General features: G+C 43.8%; 1 protein-coding gene across 1 annotated transcript; it reads left to right on the plus strand.

The window, feature by feature from the left end:
- The first annotated feature begins 508 nt into the window (after positions 1-508).
- On the plus strand, positions 509-10,205 carry LOC119801718 (CKLF-like MARVEL transmembrane domain-containing protein 2B). Its single transcript, XM_038312333.2, has 5 exons — positions 509-691; positions 793-951; positions 8,507-8,608; positions 9,366-9,542; positions 9,855-10,205. Exons 1-5 carry the CDS (start codon positions 509-511, stop codon positions 10,203-10,205), a joined length of 972 nt encoding a protein of 323 aa, XP_038168261.2.
- Positions 10,206-11,877: the final 1,672 nt, after the last annotated feature.

Consider the following 11,877-nt stretch of genomic DNA (forward strand, 5'->3'; position numbering starts at 1 on the left):
ACAGAGACTCGTGTCCGAGTATAATCACTCCCTCCAGGTCATCACAGAGCTCCAAAGCACACGTGTGTGTGGCCATAAAGACAGGACTGCTAAATCGTCAACACTTCTTCTTCCTCATGTAGCTTTGTGTAAAAGTCACGTTACACTATCCACTCCTCCACAAGGCTGTCCCAGGAGGACAGAAGGGACAGAAACCCAGGGCACAACAGCCACAAACCTGGGACTCCTTTTCAAGGAAGGCCTCGCTAGGATCAGTGGGGCTCCGCGCATTCTGCCGCGTGGAGGGTGGGATGTTCCGCATCCGCCGGGGTGGGGGCGATCCTGCTGGTCCACGAGATGAGGCAGGCTCGCGCTGACCAAGCATAGGCGTTGGAATTCTGCAGTCCCAGCCGTCAGTTGAGCACCATCCTTGAACGGGTCTGCAGACACCAGGCTCTCTCTTGAGCTGGGCCTGTTCAGGGACTGCAGGCAGGGCTGAGCAGTGAGAAATTGAGAACTACTGCCAACCATGGCCGAGCCTGCGCCTCCACCTGCACCTGGGCCTCCGACTGCACCTGGGCCTGCGTCACAAAATCAGCCCACGGATGATGTAGGCACAAGAAAAGGGTTTCGACGCTACAAGTGGGAATTCAAAGACAGCAATAAAGAGTTCTGGATAATGGGACACGCTGAGGTCAAGATCCTGTGTTTGGTAAGCTAGATTGCAATTCTAGGGGTGTCTATGGACGGGAGGGCCTTAGAAGTCGGGGAGAACCCTTGCAACAGCTCAGAAGTATGTATTTTTCCACCCAGGGTTGCATGATCGCTGGAATAAAACTCTTCGAAACAGTGGCCACACACCCCATCCTGATCCTGCTCCTCACTATGGAAGTGTCCTTCTTTGCTTTCTTCATATTCCTCTACAGCTTCGCCCTTAACAGATACATACTCTTTGTCTACTGGCCTATCACTGTAAGTAAAGAATGATGTTGCCAGTCACATTCTCAAAGCACCTGGAAAAAGACAACCTCACCTCCTCTACCGGTGCTCAGGGTGGGAAGCTGGGTTAGATAACTGAAGCCAGGCAGAAAATGCTCCCCCAAAACCTAACTGTGTTGGGTCAAATAAGAGTAATCAAGGCTTTGCTGTCCTAAGAAATAGGCAGGGTTTTAACAACCAGCCATTTTTGCTAATGCTTTTTGCTGGCATCCATCTTATTGGGATATCATTCCAGGATTCAACACAGAAAATCAGACTCTGCATAAACCAGTAAGGTAGAGTGAAAGAAATGTCAAACATGGCTAAAACCATGTTAGGTCTCTAGTGAACAGGAAGAATGCTTCAGGAGCAAGGCCAACCTGAAACAGTCATCCAATGGGGTGAGGCTGAGCTTGGGAAGTCCCTCAAGCATCCATTCCTCTGGTCCCTTATCTATGCCTCAGGGACTGCAACAATCCATAGTGAGATTGACCACACGCAAACTTCTTGCCATTGTGTCTTAGGTCGCAGGTCTTGAATTCCCTCACCTCACTTACAGAACCACCAAACGTTCCCAGCTAACTCCCTCCTAGCCAACGAGCACCTCAACTTCCAGTTCCCCTTGTTCATTACCCACCTCTAGAGCCCTTGGTTCCCCAATTTCTTTCACTTCACAAACCAGCAAATAAGCTCCCCGAAGTCAAATAACCTGCCCTTCAACTAAACTCAACTAGCAAACCGCACAAAAGAAAAAGAAGAAAGGTCCAAACTTAATGGAATATTCTTCTGATAGCTGTGACCACCTATCCATCTGCCCTTTTGTTAAAAGCTGTTAGTGGCCAAGTTGTGGTGGCGCACACCTTTAATCCCAGCACTCAGGCGGCAGAGGCAGGTGGATCTCTGAGTTCAACACCAACATTGTCTTCAGATTGAGTTCAAAGAAAGTGAAGTGTTACACACAGAAATCCTGTCTTAACAAAACAAAATTAATTAATTAATTAACTTTTAAAGAAAAGTTGTTAGTGTCCTGGGATCTATCCATTGTCATGAAGATCCCCAGGACAGGAAGGAAGAAGAGGAGAATTAAATTGGAAACAGAATGCACAGAAAACAAAGTAAAAAGAAAGAGACCACATGACCAGTGAAGGAATTAAAAAGATTAAGTGTGAAAGAACTAAAAAAATTAGGTCTGCCAAACCATGAAAGTCGATCCTCCTATTCTTAACCTAAAAATAGTGATTGAAATGTAACCAATATTATTTTCACTAAATAGCTTAGGTGGAAAGAAGGAAGGATGAGAAATGATGGAAAAAAGGAGGGGGAAAGCAGAAGGAATGGAGGGAAGGGAAAACAAGAGAGGAGAGGAACAAAGAGGAGAGGAGAGGAGAAGGAGGAAGAGAGAGGAGAGGAGAAGAGAAGGAGGAAGAGAGAGGAGAGGAGAGGAGAGGAGAGGAGAGGAGAGGAGAAGGAGGAAGAAAGAGGATGGGAGGGGAGGAGAGAGGAAATATAGGAAGAGGGGGGAGGGCTAGAAGGAGGATGTAAGGGTTTTGAGATGGAAGACAGGAGTAGCGACAATACAAGCTGTGGATTGTTGGGAGGGACTCACGAGGCACCATCTCAGGAACTTGAGATACGGATTTTCAAAGACTCTCAAGACAAGAGATGAGGCCTGTCTTAGTTTGCGTCTCTGTTGCTGAGATGAAACATCACGACCAAAGCAAGTTGCACAGGAAACAGTTTATTTAGTTCATACTTCTACACCACAGTTCATCATCAAGGGAAGTCAGGATGGGAACCTAAGCAGGGCAGGGACCTGGAGGGGGGCAGGAGCAGGTGCAGAGGCCATGGAGGATGCTGCTTCTGTCTTGCTCCCCATGCTTTGCTCAGCCTGCTTCCTGTAGAGCCAAGGACCACCAGCCCAGGGATGGCACAACCCATAATGGGCTGGGCCTTCCACCATCAAACACTAATGAGGAAAACGCCCTCAGAAAAACCCTTTCTGAGGAGTAGATGTGGGTGGGTTGGGGAAGTGGGAGTGTAGTGAGAGGAGGAACTCTGGTTGGTATTTAAAATAAATTGTAAAAGATATTAAAAGAAAAAGAAAAAGGGAAATGCCCTACAGACGGATCTTATGGAGACATTTTCTCAACTGAGGTGCCCTCTTCTCTGAAGACTCTAGTTCATGTCGAATTGACATCAAACTAGCCAGTACAAGGCCTTAAGCCAAAGCCAAGGAGAGGCTTAGAAAATCAAGCCAGCACCCTGAGAATACTGCACCCATAGAGGAAAGATGGGGGAAAAAGACATATACATTTTTTCCAACACAGAGAAGCAAGAAATGTTGATCCATACTTGACCTGTGGGAGTGAGGAGGGGAGGGGTGGCTTTTCTTTGAGAATGAGAAAGCTAAAATCTTTCCCTTACATAGGTTTGGAACCTGAATTTTTGCTGCCCAGAACCTAGAAAACTCACGTCTTATGCTGCTGATGTTCTAATTACATCCTCTGAACTCATAACAGAAATAAATGCAGAACCGCAGCCAAGGCATGAAGAGATTTGTCTTTTAAAACTTCTCCAAACTAAGAATCAGAAGTTGGCAAACATGGTCAATGTTTTAATAGCATATTAAATATGTCTATATTTATGATATAGCATATGTCTATAATCCTGAAACTCAAAAGCCAAAACAGGAAGACTGAGCTCAATGCCATTCTGGTCTCATGGCAGGCAGTTCACAGCCTTCTGTAACTCTACTTCCAGGGGTCTGACACCTTCTTCTGGACCCCACAGGCACCCGACACACATGTACACAGACATACACATAGCCAAAACATGCGCATAAAATGCAATAATAAATTTTTTTAAAAAAGAAAGAATAGGAATGTATACTTAGCCCAAATCAAGTGGTGTCCTAGGTTGCTAAGCTATTCCCTAAGCTTGTCTGTCCCAACATGATACTTTATTTCACAAGGAAAAAAAATCCAGCATATATATGAAGAAAATATCAAAAACAAAAGAATTAAGAAAATTCCTGAGGCACAAAACACTGGATCTGAGAATGCAGCTGTCAGTGATGTTGCTTGCCTAGCATGTGCAAAGTTCTGGGTCTGAGCCTCATCGCTGCACAAACTGGGTGCAGTGGTGTGTTTGTATAATCCTAAAACTCATACGGGGAAGCAGGAAGAACAAAAATTCAAGATCATCCTTGTCAACACAATGATTTTGAGGCTTTCCGGGGATACATGAAACCCTATCTCAAACAAAAGAATAAGAAAAACAAAACAAATAACCATAAAATTGATGAAAGAAGAAACAAAGATCAATAGTGAGAATTCAGAAAATAAAAAATTCCCAGGTATGGTAGTCCACACCTTTAATTCCAGAACTCAGGAGGTGGACGCAGATGGATCAGCCTCGGCTCCATAGTGAGTCCCAAGACAACCAGGTTACACAGAAAGACACTATCAGAAAGGAAGGAAGATGAGGAGAAACAGAACAAAAATCAAGCTCCTTGTGAAAAAAGGAATAAAATAGACAACCCATAAAAAGGAAAAAATAAAAATAGTGCAAATATAAAAAATAGATCTTTAGAAGGTCACGAGGAAAACATGACCTTTAATGCTAAAATTTAGGAAAGTTAGAAAAAAATAATTTACTAGGAAAATATAAAATACCACTTCAAATAAAGAGAAAGGTGAATAAGTCTACAAAGATGGATGCCTTTTCTGCTCACATCATCTGGTAGCTTTATTTGTTGCATTTAAGTCATTTGACCCATGCATTCGGGTGCCCTGGGAAGCAAGGCTTCTACCTCACTATCCTGGCCATTAGTTAAATAATTTGTCAACACCATAACTCTGTTTATTATTTTATTGGTTAGTTAATCTTTTTCAGACTCATCTGAAGTGTCATTTTTGCCCTTTCTTTAAAAAAAAAAACAAGTGTGAAATTCAATTCTAGTCTTTACATTCTATTCCATTGGTCTTTTTCCTTTTTCTCTCTTTTGAAAGGTTGTGTGATATCTTCTGATATCTATTTCCACTTTGAAATCAGATATTAGATTAAGAATAAACATGGGTAGTAATGGCTCATGCCTTTAATCCCAGCACTCTAGAGACAGGTGAATCATTATGACTTCAACGCCAGCTTTATTGACAGAATGAGTTCCAGGACAACCAGGGCTCTATGGAGAAATCCTGTCCTGAAAAAGAAAAATAACAACAACAACAAAGACTAAACATAGGCCTCCCGTAGTGAGAAAGAAGAGACTAGAGCCAGCTGTGGTGGCACAGGCCTTTAATCCCAGCACTCGGGAAGGAGGGGCAGGACGATCTCTGTGAGTCTGAGGCCAGCCTCATCTACAGAGTGAGTTCCAGGACAACCAGAACTACACACAAAGAAACCCTGTCTGAAAACAACAAAAAAGATTAAATAAAATATTAGCCCACCAATATAACAGTGTATTAGAAAGCAATCTGTCACAGTGAGGCAGTATCCCTGTCACAACCGCGAATACAGTTTTGTCTTCAAATTTTAATAATACACTTTACCCTATTGTATTTATAACAAAGAATATTTTAAGTTGTAAAAAAATTATTTGGTAATAATGAATAGTAATTTTAAAAAGCTCTTACAAAATGAAGAATAAAAGACACATCCAATTTTAATAAATATCTACCCAAATCTTCAACAAACATTGCATTTCTTGGTGTTTCTAGGTGTTTGTTTAGAAATCCTCCTAATTCTTACATCTTTTAAATTGTAACCTGAGTAAAATGTAACAAGAAAACCCAGGTACCTAGAGACTGGGATGGAGAAACAAGGATTGCTCCTATGTAACATGAGCCTCCTTACAGAAAACAACCCAAAAATCTGCAGCCTCAATAGAACTAAGTGGATGACGAAGGTTCCCAGAGAGCAAACATCAGCACTCTGCTTGTCAGCAGAAGCAGGGAGAACATGTAACCTTAGAACAATGTAGAGACTCCTGGAGGCCTAGGAATAAACCTACTGAAAGACAAGTTAAACTGGTGAATGGACACCAAAGGAAAACCAAGATGTACTGATTTCCCAGGTATGAAATTATTACCATAGAGATAGCAGTTCAATTCAGAATTGAGTTCTGAATCTGCAAAAGGCATTGCAAGTGAACAGGGATTTCTACGGAACTTTACAAGGTGATATAAAAGTCTTTGGTCAGCAGTGACTGCAGAGACTTTGTAACCAATCAAAGTACTGGAACTGTTTGACTGTTGAAGACTCAGACACAAATGGTGCATCCTATGTCACCCTGGCCAAGGCTCAGCTAACATCTCCCAAAGGGTGATCTCTGGCTTCTAGACACAGTCCATGTGGCTGTTACTCTCTTGAACTCTCAACAGCTGTGATTACATAAACACAATTGGCTCATTAATGCCCTTCGTGGAAGCAACAGATGCTCATGTCCCACGACCTAAAGATTTATATGTAGTCAAAGACTGATGCAGAAATGACAGACATTTTTCTTCAGTAGGGTAGCCACTGGGATGGTTCCTGTGCTTCTGTATACAAATTTTCACCCATGCACCTCAAAACGACCACAGTGAAACTCAATGGGACACACACGCACACAAACGCGTGCGCACACACCCCCCCACACACACACACAGACGCACACACAGACGCACACACACACACACGCACACACACACACACACGGGCAGGGAGGTGGGGAGAAGAAGGTGGCAATAGTTGGGAAGAAGTAGAATAGCCAAAGTGGGAAGAAAGACAAAGAGAAGGTGACGGGAGGTGGCGGGGGGAGAGGGGCAATGTGTTCAATTCCTTTCTACTCATGTTTAAAAATATAATGAGGGGGCTGGAAAGATGGCTCAGTGGTTAAGAGCACTGATTGTTCTTCCAGAGGACCCATGTTCAATTCCCAGAACCTACATGGCATCTAACAACTGTAGCTCCGAGATCTAATACCTTCAAACAGACATTCATGCAGGAAAAACACCAATGCAAATAAAATAAAAATAAATTATTAAATAAAATATAATCAGCACATTATTAAGTATAACTAACATGAGCTAATAAAAACATTATAAATAAAATTTTTTGGAAAAATGAAAAGAATTACAAAACTGGATTTTCCCAACCAAATGCAAGAGTTACCCTAAGTTTGATGCTAGATCATGGATTAACTAATGGAATTGTTACAAATGGAATGTTTGTGTCCTCCCTAGATGTTTGTGTCCCCCTCCCTGAGATGGGGCCTTTGAGGAAGCAACTAAGAATAAACAGAAAACTTAAGGTTGGGACCCTGATCCAAAACCATTAGTATTATTACAAGAAGAGACAGGTCCTATGACCTGTCTCCAATGGAAAGTCATATGAAGATAGAGAGCGAAGGGAAGCTGCCTCCAGCCAGGGAGAGGGCTCTGGTGCCTCGCTCCTGGTCTTCCAGGCTCCAGAAGGCCAGAGGATAAACATCTATAGTTTAAGCCACCCAGTTTACTGTGCTTTATAATGAATGGTGTGCTAACATAGAGGCAGATCAGAGGATTCAGACTTACACTCATCCTGTGGCTTATATATGAGAGGTAGCATTGAAAACACTGGGACAGCAGCTGGAGAATTGGCTAAGCATTGAGAGCACTGGCTGTTCCTGCAGAGGACCCAGCTGGGTTCCCAGCACCCAAACACTGCCACAAGTTGCTGTAACTCTAGTTCTAGATATCATAGTGCCCTCTCTGACCTTCTCAGGCACTACACACATTTGGCAGATTACACACATGCAGGCAACACCCTCATAGACATAAAATGAAAATAAGTAAAACTTTTTTTAAAAGATAGTTGGACAGAATATTCAATGAGCATACCAAGGAATATTGACAGGAGAGATTGTATGTCCCACGAAAATTAAAAACAACTTAAAATTTAGACATTCTGTAAAAAAAAATCTAATAGAAAATGAGGAAAGAAGCATAAATACTTAGAATTTTGGTTAGTTTTATTCTGTGTTTGGAGAAGAGAGCTTGTACGTGGTAAAGGAGGACCAAATCCTCAAGGAATGAAAGAAAAAAATTGATGAAGGAAGCAATCAGGGAAGGTGGTCCAGGGGGTAAGGCGGGGTTAGGTGAAGAGGGAACTTCAAGGCTCCCAGAGAGCAAGGACATCCTCCCAGCAATACTGCTCGTGGAAACTCTGGAGAGGACAGTACAGAAATGATGAGGGGAAGTACCTAACAGATACCTTGAAGTAGTCTGTTTATGCATTTATCTACATGATTATTGATGGGTACCAGACACCTGGTTTTGCAGACAAGATGGTATCTTGTGTCTCACCTGGGCTGACAGCAGTTAAGTCTGGACTCTGTCCTCTACTCGCAGAGGCCAGCAGGGAGCCATGGTTGATCTGCTTGGCCAGGAACACATTTACCTTTGTATGTTTTGTTTGAAATTATCAGGGTTGTGCAGGGGCATTTGAGCATGGTTACATGGAGGGAACTGTGCTGTGTCTGGGGTGGGTGCACAACCATCTAAGACCAGCTTACCTCTCCCCTTTCCAGGACCTCTTCAACGATCTCTTCGCCTGCGGGTTCCTCATAGGCGGAATCGTCTTTGCTTTGAAGGCTAGAAGAACAATGCCAAAGGCCTACGTTGCAGCTATGGTGAGGTTCTTCTGCTGAACCGTGGATTTTCTCAAATCAGCATCACAAAAATCCTGGGATCGGGGCTGGGTTGCAGCACCGAGTCTGTAGAGTGCTGGTCTAGCCTGATCTAGGGCACTGCAAAAAGCTACCATGGTGCCTCATACCTATCTGTAATTGCTAGTAGTCAGATGGTAGAGGCAGAGGATCCAAAGTCCAGAGCCATCCTTGACTCAGTAGTGAGTTCAAGGCAGGCCTGGGGTACATGAGACAGTGTCTCAAGCAAACAAAACTTGGGGGTGAAAGCAAATTTAAGATACTGGTCAATGTTTCTAATGGAGAAGACACGTTTTTAAAGGTGATGTCTAAGGAAGGCAGACAAGTTACCTGTCACCCTCCCTCATGTTTGTCCAAAGGGGAAAAAAATAGAGCTGAGAGATGGCTCAGTGGCTAAGAGCACTGCCTGTGTGTCCAGAGGTCCCGAATTTGATTCCCAGCGGCGAAACAGTGGCTTTCGGCCGTCTGTCTTGAGGTCCGGCGCCTTCTTGTGGCGTACTATCAGGGGAAAAAAAAGTTAAAAAAAAAAAAGAAAAAAAATAAACCAGATGAGGGGCACTGGGCATGGAACCAGGGAGAACAGACCAGGTGGCAGGTGGATCTGGGAGGGAGAAATTTAGGGGTACACTGTGCATCACCTCCAGTGATAGATTTGGAAGGGAATCTGTGCCTTCCTTCTAGGGGCGTGATGAAAATCATGAACATCCATTTGTTTCCCTAGATCCTTATGGGAATTGCCGCATTTTTTTCTATTGTTGACCTATGTCTTCAAAGGAGACATCTCAAAGGCAAAAAGATCCGAAAGTATGCTCTGCTTGCTCCAGACAAGAATGGCAAAATGCCGGACCCAAAACTACAAGCAATGCTAGAGGCCAAAGAGGAAGAAGAGGCATTGCGAAAGGAGAAAGAGGAGAAGGAAAGACTGGAAAAAGAAAAAGAAATGAAGGAGAAAGAAAAGAAGAAGGAGAAGAAGGAGAAGAAAAAGCAGCAGAAGAAGCAGAAGAAGAAGAAATGACTGAACAGCGACACCTGCGGCAGGAATGGCAGCAAGTTTTGTGGCCAGGCCTTCCTACATGCTCCCCTGTTGGCGCCCTAGCTAGCCTACTTTTCTTTCCCATCAATAAACACCTCTTGGAAAGTAAATTTCCTCTTTAAACAAATTTTATACTAAAAGTTAGACAAGATTTGTCCAGTGCATTTCATCCCATAGAAACTCCTGGAGATTTCGGTGCTGAGAGAAGGCCCCCAAATGGTCGTGATCTACAGGTTGAGAACCACTGCCCTAGCTGCTCTAGCCACCCTGAGAGAATCTTCCTCCAGAGGGAAAGGGGAAGACAGACAAGGAAGGGAGGAGATCAGTAGGGAGGAGCCTGGAGTCCTGAGCCTGAAAGGGAGGATTAACAAACAGTGCTGCTCAGTGCGCATGACAGACTTTCTCATCTCAGCTGTGCCCAACACAGGCGTTAGCTCCACTCCCTTGTCTTGGGAATTCAAAGAATGGAACCCACAGACAAGGCTGAGTCCCCAAGAGGTTTTGTACGATTATAGACAGAAGGCTTGAGGACTAGGGAGACAGATTTTTGGTTAAAGCATCCTGCACCTAGAGAGGACACCAGGTAGGGTTGCTGACAACTACCTGTAACCCCATCTCCACAATCCAACTGCCTCTTCAGGTCTCCACATGCCAACTACCCTCACATGCGCATACCCCACACAGAAAAGCATACAGACATAGAATAAGCCTTTAATAAAACATAAAAGGGAAAGCTTAAAGATGAAAAATTAGATTTGGGGCAGAGGATCTAGAGAGATGGTTTGTCGGTTAAGAGCACTGGCTGCTTTTCCAGGGACCCAGGTTACGTTCCCAGCACCTGATGGTGACTCACAAGCATCTGTGGCTCCAGGGACCTGACACCCTTTTCTGATCTCCATGGACACCACACATACATGTGGCATAGATACATACATGAAGGTAAAATGCCCATACATATAAAAAAATTTTAAAAATATATTTTAATATTTATGGCAGAAAGTAGTACTCCAGAAAGAAGACAAAACTCCCGAGAGAGACCCAAGATATGGCAAAACACCAGCTGTTTTTTCTAGCAGCTTTTTGTAGGACTTCTGGCAGAAAGGAGCCCAAGACAGAGTCGTTTCTATTGAGACTGGATAGCATATTGAGCATGTTACAAGAGGGCACTCACTATGTAAGTCTCTGTGGACCAAACCATGCAGGTGACCACGTGCCACGTATTCACTGTTTGCCAGCTAGGGAAGTGGTACCACACGAAACCTGTGTGTTATGTGCTATTTTCATCTCATTCTGACAATAAAGCTTGCTTTACAAAAGTGAAGAGGAGCAGCCCAAGGTTATTAGAAACCAACCTCAATTTATCCAGTTACGACTCAAGAATGACCACCAGATGCTAGGCACCCCCCCCCCAAGGTTACCCAGAAGTTAACTGGGATCCTATAGAAATGTTAGATTTGAAGAAATTTACGGTAGCAATTGTTTTATATGGTATGTATTTATCTTTTGAGAAGTAGATTTTAAATTCTTGGGCCACTTGGAACAGGATTATTCCATGAGACTAAGAACGTTTAGTGGCAGCAGTATTGAAAGCTCATCCTCAGTTCCAGCGGAGAACCTGGTTGAGAGATGCAGCTAGAGTCCATCAAACAATGGGATAGTTCTAGAAGTTATGAGATTTCCCAAGATCAAATCCCTGGTGAGGACAGTAAGCAAGTAGGCGTGTTACAGCTCTGGAGCTGCAAAGGTATCCTGACTTATCCAGAAGCCAGGCTATACCTATGCAGTAGGACAGTTCTGGAGGCTGGAGCCACAATAGGACAGCTCAGCCCTGGAGGGAACGGGATCCACTCGTGGTGCCGAGGTGCAGTGGGTGAGCAATCCTGTTCCTCTCCTGAAGCGCCACTACGGTTGAGCTCTCTGCTCTGCTCCTCTGAGGGATGGTCCTGACAGAAATATCTGCTGCCCAAGATGTTACTTCTGCTACACTCTGCTAAAGGGAAGCTGATACACAGGTGCAGCAATAGCCTCCTGTCCCGGCCAAAAGTTGTTACTTTTTCTGCTCAGTCTTGCTCAGGCCTGCTTAAGGGAGTGTCTCAGAAAGGTTTTTCTTCTAAGTCGCCTAAGGAACTTCCCAGCCAGGTTTTTCTATTCAGAGCCAGTGAATGAAGATCTTCATCCAAGACTCTTTTGAGAAGAGATT

Source organism: Arvicola amphibius, chromosome 15 (genome assembly GCF_903992535.2).
Source record: "Arvicola amphibius chromosome 15, mArvAmp1.2, whole genome shotgun sequence".
Taxonomy (NCBI): Eukaryota; Metazoa; Chordata; class Mammalia; order Rodentia; family Cricetidae; genus Arvicola; species Arvicola amphibius.

What these genes read in the sequence shown, in the direction of transcription:
- LOC119801718 (XM_038312333.2), top strand. Translation starts at nt 509, where the DNA reads ATGGCCGAGCCTGCGCCTCCACCTGCACCTGGGCCTCCGACTGCACCT. An exon ending in TTGTCTACTGGCCTATCACT is followed by an intron (nt 952 to 8,506) that starts GTAAGTAAAGAA and finishes TCCCCTTTCCAG; the next exon opens with GACCTCTTCAACGATCTCTT. An exon ending in AGGAAGAAGAGGCATTGCGA is followed by an intron (nt 9,543 to 9,854) that starts AAGGAGAAAGAG and finishes TTCATCCCATAG; the next exon opens with AAACTCCTGGAGATTTCGGT.